General features: G+C 41.2%; 1 protein-coding gene across 3 annotated transcripts in view; it reads right to left on the minus strand.

The window, feature by feature from the left end:
* FGF14 (fibroblast growth factor 14) overlaps positions 1–17055 on the minus strand; it is a gene marked incomplete at both ends in the record, with an annotated part of 678725 nt that overhangs the window by 215260 nt on the left and 446410 nt on the right. Inside the window, one exon of one of the 3 annotated variants that reach the window (XM_080689522.1) lies at positions 5672–5864. The exons of the other annotated variants lie outside the window; for them this stretch is intronic. Within the exon in view, the coding sequence (XP_080545648.1) occupies positions 5672–5864 (193 nt within the window). Of the gene's footprint in view, positions 1–5671; positions 5865–17055 lie in introns of those variants that run through there. 3 annotated transcript variants of the gene reach the window in all.

The following is a 17055-nucleotide window of genomic DNA, read 5'->3' on the forward strand; positions in this document are numbered from 1 at the left end:
CACACTCACACACACATATTTACATAAATACATATATACATAAAATGCATGTGTGTGTGTGTGTGTGTATGTGTGTGTGTGTGTGTGTGTGTGTATTTTTTTTTGGTGGTACTGGGGTTCCTGGAAGCCCTTCTACCTCTGGGCTACACTCCCAGACCTATTTTATATTTTTTTAAATTTGGAAACAGGGTCTCTTAAGTCAGCGAAGCTGGCTCCAAACCAGTGCGATCCTCCTGTCTCCGCCTCCCAAGCGCAGGGATTACAAGCGTGCCCCACCACACCCAGCAAAATGCATGTATATTTTAAAATACACACATATATATATATATACCTATACAAATACAAATATTTGTATTTGTATTGGGTGTTTAGTTCAGAGGTAAAATGGCTCTGGCTTCAATTCCTAGGACCAATAAATAAATAAATGTCAAAGGCTTTCTTTACTAGTGACCGTGAAGTATGAACTATTTTCTAAGTATACATAAACTCAACTCAGTCTATGAATATGACTTAACCCAAGACAAAGCATCTTATTTAACGTTACTTATATCTAATATAACCTAGTAAGCCACTTTATTGTGGGTTTTTATTTTAATTTTTTTCTCCACTACAGTATTAATCATAGCAAATCTTTCCACACTTGTTGAGAGCAAAACAATTAAGGAATAGAGAAAAATACATAAGCAATGTACACTATTTTTGATCTGATATTATTTCACTTACCAATTCAGTAATATTTCCCAAACATCTCTTACTTAGAAATCGTATTGCAAAAGAGACATTTTTAAAAAGAAACCAGACATTTCCATTTTGAAACAGTATAGTTTCCTCTAACCACAATACAACTAACAAAAGTAGAACTCTGATCATCTAAATGTAGCAACAGATATTATCAAAAGATATTTTCAAAACAGAAAAATTTCTATGGTCTTATAAAACAACAAGAATAATAACAAAACCAGACAAAAGACAACAACCAAAGCAAAACCAACAATCAAACAGAACTCTACAAACACTTCCAAAAGAAAAGGAATGTACTTTGTGGCTCGGTTCTCTTGTTTTCATTTGACTTAAATAGGTAAAATAAGCTCACGGTCTTTGTATTTTGTTAATGGTTCTCAAATAGTCGCACAAATAATTTACTATGTGTTATTTGCTGTTGATTATTTGCTGAGAAGGTGGATATTTCTTTCCTTCTGTGTACCTTATGAAAAGAAAGACATTTCTCATTTCTTAGGAAACTGAAGTGGTTTCCTAAGATAGGTGTTTATCTTAGGTTTCCTAAGGTTTCCTTGGGTTTCCTAAGATACACTTCTGCTTTATATTTGACAGATTAACTTGAAAACACTTTTTAAGTAGTTCACTCATCATTCCTCATTTCTTGTGGCATCTGTAGTTTATTTTAGGTAAGATGTATTAGTAATAAGCCCACATGATCACTAATTATACATATTTTATGTATAATACCATGACTTCTATGAGCATCATAGTATATATTATAAAACTTTATAATAAAACTATAATAGAAGCCATGTATGGTGGCACACACTTGTAATCTCGGCATTTGGGAGGCTGAGACAGGAGGATCATGGTTCAAGGACAGCCTCAGCTACTTAGTGAGGCCTTTGGAACTAAGTGAGACCCTGTTTCAAAATAAAGAATAAAAAATAGGTCTGAGGGTGTAGCTCAGAGATAAAATGCCCCTGGGTTCTATCTCTAGTACCAATAAATAAATGAATAAGTAAATAAATAAATAATAAAATTATAATAATTTTAGAATAAAGTGTTCATTATAGACCATTGCATCCATTTTTCTGGTTTCGTTTGCATTTTTGTTAAGATTCCAAACAATAAAACTACTTGTAAACTGCTCACTTCACTTTCATTAGCTATAGTAACATATATTCTCAATATGCGTTTCCATATATTATATAAGCCTGAAAATGAGATTGCTTATACTCTCGCTTTCCTATGAATCACTCAACAAATATATATTCTTTCTTGCTAATCCCTGTAAAAGGTGATACATGCATGTATTTATTTAGAGAAAGGAAAAAGAAAAATTGAAAAGTATCTTTCTTTATAAGAAGATCTAGTCGGAGCATTGTGGTTCAGGGACATGATTTTGAGCTTTGCACCTGTTGACCTTCCTTAAAATACTTCAATTCCAGGGCATTGATGAGCATCCAGGGCCCCGGTAATACTTTATCAACATTTAAGAACCTATGAAGATACAGAAAACACAGATTTTTCTTCTTTACTACAATCAAGTGAGAATGTTAACTCAATAATTATTATCAGGTATAAACAGATCAGAAAGTCTTCAAATGCCAGTGGAAGATTATTTTTAATTCTATATAATGAGGGATGAATTTTCAGAGGAGATGGTGTTTTCTATGAGTTTTAAGATATGGGAATAATTTCAACAGATAAATATAGAAGTCGAGACAAGATTGTAAGCACATGGTAACACACACACACACACACACACACACACACACATAAAGGGGATAAGGATTTGGAAGCACATGGCTAAGTGGAGAAATTTGAAAAACTATTTGGAATATCTGAAGATAGAGAAGGGTAGAGAAAGATAAATCCAGAATGGTGAGATGGAGTCGCATTGACACCACCACAACTAATAATCATGTCTTTCATCACGGGTACAACAATCACTCTGCTATAAAGTAGGGGTTTAGGGGATGAGGACAGGGGTTGGGCTCCAACTCAGTACAATTGACATTAACTAGGTCACTACTTAATGATGCATTTTTAAAATCCCTGTTTCAGAAATGCCTATTACCCTTTCCCCACACATAAAACATGGAGCTGTTCTTTGTCCTATTTGCAGTCACGTCAATGTCTACACTACTTGATGTTGTGCTTAAGTTGATGTAGCCCTTTCGCTTCTCCCAGTGGGCTCAGATGTTTCCAAGCTCCAGGGCTCTGCACACACACTGCTCTTTTGAACTGCTCTTAAATCTCCTTATCTTCCTCAAGCGGCAGTCCTCAACCTGTAGATCTCAGCTTGGAGCACCCTGACTCATTAGATCTTTCCCCACCACCTTCTCTTCCACACTTCTCTGCCTCTGCAAGCTTACAGAACTTTGAATGTGGGGAGTTTCCTATTAATTTGTTTCTTGTCATATACAATGACTTTCTACCCTACATTTGAATGCTGTGATGCAAGAAATTCATCTGTTCTAGTCATCAGTCTTCAGATAATATCTGCAGCAGGGCTGAGCAGATTGTAAAATTTCAGTAATTATTCATCAAGTTAATGATTTTGCAATATGAAGGTATATAAAAGTGCCACATATAAAAGTTGTGTGGTTAAATGAACATCAGATTTTTCAAAGCCTTCTGGGAGCAATTCCTATGCAAAGAGAAGAAATGAAAAGTTGGGGGGGGAGGGGAAGTGGGGGAGAGAGGGCACCAAGCACAGTCTGAATGTACGCCATTTTCAATAGGATCCACATAAAAAAGTAAAAATTAAAAGGTGAGTATACTTATTATAGTTCCTAAATAATACTTAAGTAACCAAATTCTTACATACAAAATGTAGAACCATATCATCTATATCAAAATATAACTTTCATAATATAAAATTTATATTCTAATACTCAAGATCAATATATTTTTCTTCACTAATACATATTCCATATATGAGGAAATATGAGAACAGCAAAAAAAGAAGATTCTGTTAAAATTGCACTATAACTCTCTTCCATTTTTTTTTACCAAAAATCAGGCAGCACAGTGACCTCCCATGGAGTTTTCTTATAGACCACTGAGGCACGTGTATCATCGCTAACTCATGAATACCAAGAGAACAGTCAAGGTTGAAAACAAAGGAACTGAATATTAGAGAGCCCCAGGATCTTTCTATAATCAAAAAATATTATGCCCTACCTTCAAATTCACTAAGTGTAATCCCATCATCATCCAATGTAACAGGAAAGGTTTATTGCTCATATGTATAAGACACTCTACTTGTTATATATTAAAAGAATGCACACAATAACTTTTAATCACTGTACGAAAATAAGGCTATTAAGAGGAGAGCGTGTTCATTTGTTTTTTAGAGCTGGTGAATCCAGAGCTCTCCACGGTGATGCCTGTATTCCAAATGCTAATCTCTCTGGTGGAAGGAGCTCCTGAGAGGCAAGGAGGCTGGTCATGAAGTGTGACACTCCCTTTACCAGCTGTCATGGGGCTCTGGGGCCCGTTGCTGGACTGGTTCTCAGAATGCAGAGGGTGCCGAAAACACAGTTTCACTGTTCTTAAAAGCTTACGAGCACATTGGTCTGAAATACCATTTTCCCCTTACCGTACATCAAGAAGTTTCTCCTATTTACGTTCGTATAATTTTATTTCTCTTAGAATATGCACTCTGTTTTTGCTCAGATGCGTGCCTTTTAAGGTGGCTGCTAAGGGCAAGTGATCATCAATTTCTTCTTGTAATAAATGATTGTCCTTTTAAAACAGGTAATATTTTCCTTTTTTAAAAAACATGAATTAACCCACTGATCATAAATTTGTAAATGTGAACACACACACATACACGTACACACCAACACACAGAAGCGCATGTCAACCTAATGACCCTGCACTGCAAACAAACACAGCTGGCCTCAGAGAACATAATGGGCCCAGCAAACAGGTACTCCCATTAACATCAATACAGTCTTCTGTTTCCGCCAAGCCCACTTGGCTAGGAGAAGCACTGCCCATTTCCCCCGGACACCTCTCTTGCTCCTCAACCAACCATCCTTTGCCCCTGGGTGTGAGAACAGGCAGAGAGAGTGGGCTCAGAGGGCGCCGGGCTCCTCCTCAGGGGCTTGCCTTCTCAGTATCTGCTCTTTTAAAGGCAGCAACAGAAGGTCATGCTGGAAACGTGTCTCTCAAAATGATAAAGAGGATGATGATGGTATCTATAGTAAGGTAACTATTAGGGTCATCTTTATGGAATCACTGTTTCTTAGCTTCGTGTAATTTGCTTTTATTTTTTAAATTAAAACGAGCACACATTTGGATCTATACTCCCCCAACACCCCGCCCTCATTCAGACTCAGCCTTCCTGACACTCACCTAAACCCTGTTCCCGAGGTTTGGGGACTGAGATCCCAAGATTTGACTGAGTGGTTTCAGAGCGCCAGAGCTACCTGATAGCAGCTCACTGGTAAATCCCAGTGGAACTAGTCCTTAGTTCACACGCCCCTCTGCTCCTCCTTACAGCCGCCCCCAGGATGGGGCACTTGGCCAAGGTCTGTGAACCCACGGGAGGCCCGACACCCGGACATTCTTGACCCTGGCATCCCACTGAGAGCCGGAGGCGCGACTTCAGATACTGCAGGAAGACCCTTCCCCAGCACTCTAGAGTGGGACCTCACGCTGGGTGGGGGGGGGGGTGAAGCCAAGAGAAACAGGTTTCCAGAGACCGGCCTGCAGGCGAGCCACAGCTGAGTTTCCTGTGGCTACAGGTTGCCTGGGAGCAGATCCCCAGCTCCGGGTAGAAGGAAGGCGTGGGGCGACTGAGGGAGCCCTGGGGTTGGGGAGGGGTGGACGGAAGAGGCTGAGGAGAAAAGGAAGCGGGGCGCCCGGAGGAGCTCCATCCAGGCAGGACGCCGGCTCTACCGGGGCGCGCCTCCCCACCGTGACCCGCACAGACCTTGGCGCCGCAACCTGCGCTTCTTGAGGCCGAAGATGCGCACTTTGGAGAAGATATCCACCAGGTTGCTGTTGCACAGACCGCGGTTCTTGCTGGGGCTGCTCCGCCTCCTGCTGGCGGATGGCCGGTCCCAGTGCTGCTCCCGAGCCTGCCGCTTCTGGCGGATCAAGCCGCTGGCGATGGCCGCTGCCATGGTGGCCCAGGGAATGGGTCCGGGGAGGGGAGGGAAGCAGGGGAGCTGGGGGGCGCGGAGACGAAAGGGGCGGCGCAGGCTGCAGGCTGGTCTTCGGGGAAGCAGAGGGAGGGGCGGAGTGGCGGTCCAGGAGAGAGGTGAGGGCGCTCAGTCCCGACTAGGACCCATCGCCCGGTCCGCCCAGCCAGCGCCGGGCCGGGCGCGCAGATGCGCCCAGGGCGCAGCGGGGTGGACCAGAGCCCGAGGTCGTGGCCGCGTCCCAGTCCAGAGCGGGGATGCTGCTGCTGCCGGTCCCCGCGTCGCCGAAGCCCTCTCGGGGGTCGCCACCCAACCAGCTCTGCCTTCCAGCCCTGCCCGCCCCCCAGGCGGGAGGGACGGCGCTGCCTCGCTGGGCGCGGGGTGCAGGGCAGGTCCCGCCGTCGCCGCCGCGCCCGCGCGGGTCCAGGGCGCTGGGCAGGTCTCAGCGCCAGACTCCAGCTGCCCCCAGGCAGGTGCCGCCGCCGCCGCCGCCCGCTCTCGGCTTCTGCCGGTGATTGTCAAGTGCTTTAGAAATCAGCATCTGGAGAGCTCAATCTTCTCCCCTGAGATCTCTAATCAAAGCGCTACGCTCCCACCCCACTACACCCCCGCCGCCGATGTGGTCCCCCTCTTCTGCATGTCTCCAGAAAGAAAGAAAAAGAGTATTCATAATGCTGGTTTAAGATAATAATAACAACAATAATAATTAATATTAATAATAATGAAGAAAGCTGGGCTGGAGGCAGTTAAAGCAGGTGGATTGAAAGGAATGCCCTCCGCTGTTCTTGTGATGAAACTCGCTGCTTCCCAAGCTGCCTGGGCTTCTAGAGCTTAACGCGGCTCCTGGTCCTCAGAAACTCTCAGCCTCCTTGCCTGGCAGGGCGAGGTGGTGTGTGTGTGTGTGTTCTCTCTCTCTCTCTCTCTCTCTCTCTCTCTCTCTCTCTCTCTCTCTCTCTCTCTCTCTCTCTCTCTCTTATCCCTTCAGCACCTCAGTCTCCAGGAGAGGAGGTAGGAGGGAGGTCGTTGGAGGGAGAAAGGGGAGCCTGTCCCAGGCAGGAGGAGCCACCACTCCTCACCCAGTCAGCCCAAACTTACTGGGCTCTCCCTTCTGCTGCCAGGAAGGGCAGGATTGGCATTTTGAAAAGGTGACAGGAAGCCAAAAGAAGAAAGAAGAGCGAGTTGAGAAGATGTTGCAAGGTGCGGAAAGACCTCCTCCTTAGAACTGCTCCGCAGCACTCAGAGGAAAGGGCATCCCTGCAGCCACAGAACAGCAGCTGGACAGAATAAGCGCCCAGGAGAATATTGAGGAAGTCAGGGCAGAAATAATGGGGCGTGGGGAGGGGGGGGGTCACAGTATTCTAGTTGTTGATGACACTCCTGTCTGAGCTGCCTGTCTTGGCAAGCTCCCTTAGGAAGCAAAGCCTTAGGAACTGTGTCTGAAATGTAAACGGAGCAGCTGCCTCCTGCCCAGAGCTTCCTGTCTGCCACCTGAGAGGGTCCTCTCCAGGACAGCTGAACCCACAAAGGTCTAAGGAAAAGGGAGGGGTCCAGGGAACCAGGCCGAGGGGGGTGGGAGAAAAACACTTGGTTCTTGGTGCTTGGCTGAATACTGACCCCATGGTTTCTAGGATATCCTGAAATGACAGCACCAAGTGTTGCTCCCGCTGGAGGCATCCCACCCCGTTTAGCCTGTCATCAGAGAAGGGCAAAAGGAAAGAGGTGCAAAACCCAGAGTCCTCGCCATCCAGCAGGAAGACACAGAAGACCAGTTTGGGAATCAAAGGAACTGCACAAGTCTCTGTGACTGACGGCCTTGGTGCTGGCCAGGGGAGGGACACTGCAGGCATCCCCAGGCGGTTCTCCACCAAAACACACTTCTGCTTTGTCTTGGGAACAGACAGAAAGTACGACAAAGAGCCTGCATGAGGCAAGTGGGCGACATGCAGGGGAGGGCTGACTCCAGGGAGGCTGGACACCTGCCCTCCACAACTTATTCACACTCTTCATGTAAGCAATTACTGCTCGGCTGCTATTCATCATGTTTACGCTGTATTTACTAACAAGTCTCCTTCTGGAAAGAGAATTGAATCTAATGGAGGTGTGAAAACTTGGGTCCAGGCAAGACGGCAGTGCCTTTAGGCGAATGTATAGCATATTTACTGTTAAATATGTAAATTCTGTAAATTCCTTTTCTCCCCCTTGCTGTTACATCTGCAAAATGTTGCAATTGTTAACATAAATATGACAGACATATTATGTATGTTTTGGTACTGGGGATTGAATCCAGGGGCATTCTCCCTCTAAGTTATACCTCCATTTCTCCTTAGTTATTTATTTTTATCTATTTATTTTTATTTTGAAACAGGGTCTCGTGAAGTTGCTGGGGCCAATCTGGAATATGGTATCCTTCTGCCTGAGCCTCCCAAATACTGGGATTAGAGGTGTGTACCACTGAGGCTGACTGATGCTGAAATTGTTTTCCAAGAAGTTTGCAGTCTGTAATCACTCACGAGGTAGTAAAAGGGAGAGAAAGGAGCATGCTAATTATTTTTAATTGATGCATTGTAGTCATGCATGCTAATTATTTTACTCTCTCTTTATGACTTCATTTTTGTATCATGTTTTTGCTTTTCCATTTTTTATAGGAGTGTGGATTTATGTTCTGTTACCGTGCTCCCGCTTAAAAGGAAAGGCCATCTATAGAATGACAGATATACCCTAAAATGCCTACTGAAATGTTTCTTTTTTTTTTTTTTTTCAGGATTCACTTTAAAAAGTCCCAGTAACCATTAAGAATCATTGCTCCCAGCTCTCATTATTAAAGAGAAGCTGTTTGGTCATTTTAAAAGGCTAGTTTGGAATTTCTGAAGAACTTCAAGGATCAAAGAAAACAGGTTTTTCTAAAGCTTCTTGTAATGATTTTTTTCCCTAAGAGGCGAACTGTTAAGTACAGTGACCTTTTAAATCTACTACAACTCCACCTACCAGCACATCTAGTTTGCTCTTAAAAATGTTTAAGTTTTTTTATATATATGCCAAGTATCTTAATTTCAAATGAATGAAATTAAACTTCTTGTTATTATAGCTGTGTTAATTGTTTTTCTTCCCAGGCCCTTTTAATTTTTTTTAATATACTGCAGCTGTTTCCCCAAATCTTTAGATCAGGATTTAGGTGGGAAGGGGGATTTGGGGCTCTGTGAGACCCCTCCCTTCGTAATTTAGCATGTCCTGTCCTGAGGACTCCAAGGACAGGGATTATGCCCACCCTCTCACAGCTCTCCAGGCAAAAGACCCTTGCACTGGCCACCACAGGAAGCCGCCTGCTAGCATCTCTGATATTCTCTTCCCTCAAAAGCAGTTTTTCACTTTTTTTTTCCAAGATGGAAAGGAAATTAATCCTCACGGCTTCCGCTGACATTATTAACACACCTTGTAGCACAAAGCCTTTCTGCTTTTCAATAAACGATAAATACTCTTATTTCTAGGTGTTTTCCAATCCCTGGCGTGGAGCCTAGAACAGCAGGCTCCCGGGTCTCTGGTGGTCTATTCAGATAGTGATTTTCACAAGCCTCAAGTGCCCCCTTCCAGAATATGTGGGTCCCTACCTTCGGAGAACACGGGGTCGGTGGGGGGGCAGCGTTGGGATAATTGAGGTCTTTCCACTTTCTCTCTGCGTTTCCCCCTCCCCTCCCCAAAACGCTGTTTAGTTGTTTACAGAAAAAGATAGGCGAAAGAAAACGCAAGAGAGCCATCTGGTGTCTTAAGCTGTGATAAAGAGTGTGCAAAGCCAGGAGGAAAACCGAATGGGGCGGCAAACACAAATCTAGACTTTTCATAATTCAGAAAATATATTCTTACTCATCAGAATCTCCAGAGCAGAGTTAGCTTCACTTTTGGCTTTATAAAAAAAAAAAAAAAAAAAAGGCGGGGGGGGGGGGTTGTGTCCATGTTGTGTAGCTCCAGGCCCTGTAGTTAGGAATCTGAACTTGGCGTTGAGGCATTCCTGGTTTGTTTCTGACCCTATAAGTTTCTGGCTCTATAGAGATTTCTCTTAGTTGCTTTAGTTTCTCTCAGACTTGATTTCTTCATCTTTCTCTCTCTCTCTCTCTCTCTCTCTCTCTCTCTCTCTCTCTCTCTCTCTCTCTCTTTCTCTCTCTCTTTCTCTCTCTCTCTCTCTCTCTCTCTCTCTCTCTCTCTCTTGCGGGTCTGGGGATGGAACCCAGGGGAATTTTACATTCAAGCTGCACCCCCAGCTCTATTTTTTATTCTTTATTTTGAAACAGGGTCTCACTGACTTGCAAAGGGCCTCACTAAGTAGCTGAGGTGGTCCTCGAGTCACGATCTTCCCGTCTCATCCTCCTGAATGCCTTCATCTCTTAAATAAAGGTAACGTGGTCTGCTCAGCTGTGGTGAATGAAAATAACTAGCACAGACGCTGGCCCATCCCAGGGCGCCACAAGGAACGCTGCTGTTATCTTCTCCCAAAACACTCAATTCTCACAACTTCTTTTTCCATGTCCATATTTTTTATAGTATCAAAATATATGTATCCCCATGTATATTTATTCACTCCCTTAATGGATACATGACAAGATTTTAAATAATTACACAGTAGATTTTAAATACATACAGTAGAGCTCTATTCAGCCTTAATGAAGAACAAAATTATGGCATTTACAGGAAAATGGATAGAACTGGAAAACATCATGTTAAGTGAGATTAGCCCGTCACAGGAAGTGAGGGGTCCTCTATTTTCTTTCCTGTGGAAGCTAGGGAGAAAATAGGATACAAAAGGGACTCCAAGTAAAGGAGGAGAATCCCAGTGGAGTGATGGACGGTGTTCAGGGAAGGAAGATTGGGAGCACTGGTAAAGAAAAGACCTCAATTTTTCTATATACATATGCAAAATTATCAGTGTCAATCTCAATGTTCTGTATGAAGAAGGAGAAAGAGTGTGGCGGGGTCCAGGGACACTCACCAAGTGTCACGTGGCCTTCACTATGATGTGTGATTACAATGCACCAAGAAATGCATAATTATTAATAAAAGAAATGAGTCAGGCATGGTGGCACACACCTATAATCCCAGTGCTTGGGAAGCTGAGACAGGAGAATCACAGGTTTGAGGCCAACCTCAGCAATATAGTGAGATACTCAGCAATTTAAGGAGACCCTGTTTCCAAATAAAACACATGGACTGGGAGTGTATCTCAGAGGTAGAATGCCCCTGGGCTCAATGCCCCATACAACAGTAGAAAGAAAGAAGGGAAGGAAGAAAGGATGAGAAGTAAAGTTTTAGTGAAAGAAGACCAAGTTCAACCTTCAGACATTACTGAGTAGATTTGTGAATTCAGCTTTGTAAATTTTGTTTTCCTATCCCAAAATACCAATAGTAGCATTCCCCTACCTCATATATTAGGAGTGCTCATCAGAAAATAGTTCTAGAACTGTGAAGTGCCATACACTAAGGATTCCGCCACCTCTCTGTGCTCGAAGATCTCCTGAAGACTCCATTGCCCCTTTGGACTTACAATTTTTGTTTTCTTGCAGTACTGAGGATATAACCCAGGGACATTCTACCTCTTAGCTACGCTGCCAGCCCTATTTTTTATTCTTTATTTTGAAACAGGGTCTCACTGAGTTGCAAAAAGGGAGGATCCGCAAACCTAGATCCTTCCATCTCAGCCTCCCAAATGCTAGGATTACAAGTATGCGCCACCACACCAGGCTTGTCTGGACCATTTTTAATATCCCTTCTTCATACTTCTCTTTGTAATATAGAGCAGTGGCTAAAACCACAATTGTAGTAAGACAAATAGAGTCTAGACTGTGTGTCCTTGAGCAAACCCCTCTAAGCCTTTGTTTCTTCTCTAAAACTGTCATAGTATGAGTTTATTATGAAAAACAATGCAATGTGTATTTGAACACTTAAACCAGTGCCTGGCATCCAAGAGGAATCCAGTAGACAATAGCTATTGAAGATCACTTAGCTCTTCTTAGGTATTTATTCAATGATTCAATCTTTAATGGGTTTATGTCAACACTGTAGTGGGTAAGCCAACAAATTTTTATATTAAAATATAAAAATAGAATTTGGGGCTCTTCATGAAGCATATAGTCTGGTTGGGTTTTAGCATGGATGGCTTTTCTAGAAAATCTTCTCACTATCTGTCTCATGATTACCACTATCTTCAATGAATGACAAATCTAGTATTCCTCTAAACATTTCCATAATGCCTATATTGAAACATAATACTTGATAATTGAAGAGAAATATATAATTATATCTTTCCAAAGATGCAAAATAGGTATTTCATATTAACATAGCCAAAACCAAGTCAGTATTTGTGTGTGTGTGTGTGTGTGTGTGTGTGTGTGTGTGTGTGTGTGTTTCTGAGATTGAATCAGGGGCATTCTACTTCCAAGGTATACCCCCAGTCCGATTTTTTATTCTTTGTTTTGAAACAGGGTCTCACTAAGTTTTGGAGGGCCTCCCTAAATAACTGAGGCTGGCCATGAACCAGACGACCTCCTGTTTCAGCCTCCCAAGTACTGGGATTACAAGTGTGTGCCACCACACCCAGCTCCAGCCCTCTTCTTTCTTAAACCTGCTCTCCTTCTTATCTTCCCTATATCTAGAATGGACACTCTACTTTCTCTTGTTCCTCAGGACAAAAACATTGGTACTATGCTGATCTCTTTACTCTTTCCCCTTATATATTGGTACAAGATCTATTTATTCTATTTTCAAAACGCATCCAAAATATGATCACACTCATCATCTCCATGGTTACCATCATCATTTGGACGATTACAGCAGCAAACAAATAGTTGTCTTAGGATCCTCCCTACTCCTCTTCGTGTGCCTTCAGCACTACATTCAAAATGTTAAAGGTATAAATCAAGCTCTATTACAAAATCCTGCGCCTCAATAGAAACCAGGGTCCTAACCGTGGCCTCACATGCCCCACGTGTTTTCTGTCTCATCTTTGCTCTCTTTGATTTGCTGATATCATCTCTGTTTCTCTTCACCTACCACTCGCTGCTCTTCAACCTACTGGCACTTTGCGGGGCTAGATGTTTCCACTCTCTTCCATCTGACTCTCGCCCCCTTTGATTCTTTACTTACATTTTCACTGACTAAGTTAATTAAAATCAGAGTCCCTACACACACACACACACACACACACACACACACACACACACACACGTCTGTATTTTTCTTATTCATCAGGCCTTTTACAATATAAGCCTCTAAGGGTCCAGATTTTTTCTCTGTTTTATTGCCATATATCTAGTACTTAAAATTGTGCCAGGCAGAGTAGGTGCTCAAAACTATTTATTTATTTTTTTTTTTTGGTGGTGGTACTGGGATTCCTGGAAACCCTTCTACCTCTGGGCTATACTCCCAGACCTATTTTTATACATTTTTTTTTTAAATTTGGAAACAGGGTCTCTTAAGCCAGCGAGGCTGGCTTTGAACCTGTGCGGCCCTCCTGTCTCCGCCTGCCAAGCATGGGGATTACAAATATTATTTTTTTATTTGAAAGATTAAGCTGAATGCATGGACAGATGGACAGTTAATACAAGGAAGGGGAACAGAAAATCTTGCTTAGCCTAGCCTTATCAAGAATGAATTATTCCTTAGTGCTTGATCTCTTTAAGCACCAAGAAAACTAAAATTTTATCTGCATTATATACAATCGCAACCCCATCAATGGGATGAGAAAGAGGACTTTTGCCATAGCTTTATGGCTTGGGCTCAGACAGACATGACATGGAGGTGGAGTTCTGATCATCAGCAGGGCTTTCTGAAGGATGTGGGGCTGATTCACCTCGAATGACAGAGGACTTTACTACTGATTATTATGATTCACCACCCCACACAGTTAAAAAACTGTCAATATTCCCCCTTTCAAATTTGCTATCTCTAATTCATCACAGAATTTGAAACCATAGGAACATAATTTCTAGAATTATCTGTAAATACACAAGCAAATGTATTGAAGGGGAGGAGAATATATCAACAAGAAATAGCCCTATTGATGTTAACTTTATTATTAAAAGAGATTTTTACCCCTGCCTCCTGAGTTTCTCTGATGTTCTAAGCAATTTGGCTGCACAAATGGATTGACTTCCAAACAGATAACTTCTTGTACAGCTTACTAGAAAGTGTAGTTTTTGTTTTATCATTCTTTAAAAAAACAAAAACAATAAATGGCATATTTTGTTCATCGTACCTGTTTTAAAATTTTCACCTGTTGTTTTTCACAAAATAACCATCTTCATGTTTTTCTTTCATTTCTGCCATTGCCATGGCTACAATTTCAACTTTCTCCAAATTCACCAAATCTGAGAAACCATTAATTTTAAAATGCACCAGTATTTAATGTACCAGCAAAAGAGCGAGAGAGAAGAAAAAAACTTTGTTAGATTATGCCACTTTATAAGTTATAATAGGCATACTAATTCAAGAGGTCTTTAAACATAAAAATGTTTTCACTAATATAAATGAAACATGGTATGATAGCATTATACAAGCCTGTCATGTCAGTTACACCCTTAAGAACCCAGTCATAGTCCAAATGTTGCTTAGATACACATAACTGTTGATTATAAAGGAATTCTAAGTGTGCCAGGTCATCTGCATTTTGAACCACCGTTTTGCTCCTGTGACTTTAATTCCCCCTAGTGGTTACGAATCTGAGGGACATGAAGATGGAAATCAAGATTTCACAAATATTTCCTGTTAACGTGTTTGATCATGTTGATCCAATGAGTGACTCACCCCATTTCATCACATGGTTTCCTTCCTGTCAATCACTTTAAAAATTCTCAGACATCTTCTACATGAAGGATTCAATATAAAGGTACATTATTTTTTCCACAATTGAATTACTATAAACTAATTTGAGCATTGTTAAAAATGTATATTGGTATTTATCATCTGTTTAGGATAAATGGCTTGTTCTAGTTGAAAATGCACGAGAAACTTCTAGAAGTATGGTCAATGGTGATGTTTCTTTTTATTTTTTTTCTCACTTGGAGAACATCAAAAGGTCATGTTAATAAGCACTTGAGATAAATTTTCAACTAATTAAGATTGCTTACACATCCATTATAGTCCAAGTTCAAACTGATATTTTATTTATTCTGTGATGGTATTATTGACCTTTATTTTAGATTCAAAGGAAAGTCAAAGTGTTTTAGATTTTTCAAGGACTAAGTGATTATATTAGTGCAATAATGGTCTTGTTGATCAACGTCACTGGATATATTTATTTCTAATACGCAACAGATTTCTGTCTATTAAAAAAAACCTGGAAGGAATTTTATTGTTGCTTAATATTTTGATTCAATAAAGAAAAAAGTGAAAACTTTTGGTCCAAAAACTTGTGAACATTTTTCCCTATAGAAGCAATACCAGATTGATACTAACAGATGGTTTTGCTTTACAAATCTAGTGTAATTTTTAAAATCTGGCTAATAATAAGTTGGAAAATATTCTTGGCGTTTTCCAGCTTTCTATACTAAAGTGAATTAAAACTGTTCATTGCATAGATCTGTGAATATTGACTTTTTTTGGTACTCTCAATAAGCAGTGAGAGATAATGGTGACATCAATTTCATAGATAGACCAATAGGTTTTTAAAGAATGTTGGATATTTCAACAGAAAAAAAGTATTGCTCAATTTCCAATAAGATTTGAGAAAAAAATGTTTATTTAAAGTCTTAGTACAAGCCAGACATGGTGGCGCATGCCTGTAATTTCAGTACAGGAGAGGCTGGATGAGACAGGAGGATTGAGGATTTGAGGACAGCCTCAGAAAGTAGTGAGATTCTCAGAAATGTAGCAAGACCCTATTTTGATGGATAAAATAAATGAAAATAAAATAAAGTAAAAACAAAAAATAAAAATTGGGCTGGGGACTTGGCTCAGAGCTAGAATCTGGGTTCAATTCCTAGTACCAGCACCAAAAAAAAAAAAAAAATGGTAACAACATAAAATCTCAGTGAAATATCTATTCACTGTGTACCAGAGTAGCATCTTCATAAGAATTAAGGGTTCTAGATTGAGATTGTTTTCTTTACATTTAACTTATATGTATTGAACACATACATAGGCATTGGCATGGGCATCTGCACATATGTACATACATGCCCAAACACATAACTAAGTATCTGATTCTGTCAAATATAATTATGAAGCATAAGTGATTTCCAAAGGAAAATTATCTACAAACTAACTTCCATTTCAAGACTTAGGAACTATTACCATTGCCACCTTAAGATTGTAGGCATGTTTGGCCAGAATGTATTAGGAACTGAAAACACCAAATAATTTGACTAAAGATGGACAAACTATGTGAACAGATATTTCTTAAAAAAAGATATATAAATTACCAACAAGTGTATGGTAAAATGATCAACATCACTAGTCATTGAGGAAATGCAACTCAAAATCTCAATGATGTATTATCTCACCCCTGTCAGAATGACTGTCATCAAAAAGAAGAAAATAACAAAGGCTGGCAAGGATGTAGAGGAAAGGGAGCTTTTAATGTGCTGTTGATAATATTATCAATTAGCACAGCCATTAGGAAGAACATTGTAGAAGATCCTCCTAAAACCAAAAGTACAACTAGTAGGCTGGGGGTATAGCTCAGTGGTAGAACACTTACTCGACTGGCACACTCAGTACCACAGCCTCCAATGCCACTAAATAAACAAACAAATAAATAATGCAGAGCTACCATATAACCCAGCGATACTGCTTCTGGGTACATAGCCAAAGGGAGTGAAATCAACATATCCAAGAGAGACCCCCTGTTTATTGCCACATTATTCACACCAACCAAGACAGGGAAAACAGAGGTATCCATCAGCAGCTGAATGGATAAAGAAAATATGGTATACCCACAATGGAATATCAATCAGCCATAGAAAAGAGTTTAATCTCATCATTTGCAGAAAAATTGATGGAACTGGAAGGTGTTATGCTGCATGGACCAAGCCAGGCACAGAAAGACAGACGCTGTCTGTTCCTATGTGTGGATGTCAAAACGGTCTTAAAGAAGCAAGTAGACTAGTGACTTACTGGAGACAGGAAAGGACACGGGGGAAGCAAGTAGAGACAGGTTAGATACCAGACACAAAAACACAGCGGGAGTAAG

Source organism: Muscardinus avellanarius, assembly GCF_963383645.1.
Source record: "Muscardinus avellanarius genome assembly, chromosome: 2".
Classification (NCBI taxonomy): domain Eukaryota; kingdom Metazoa; phylum Chordata; class Mammalia; order Rodentia; family Gliridae; genus Muscardinus; species Muscardinus avellanarius.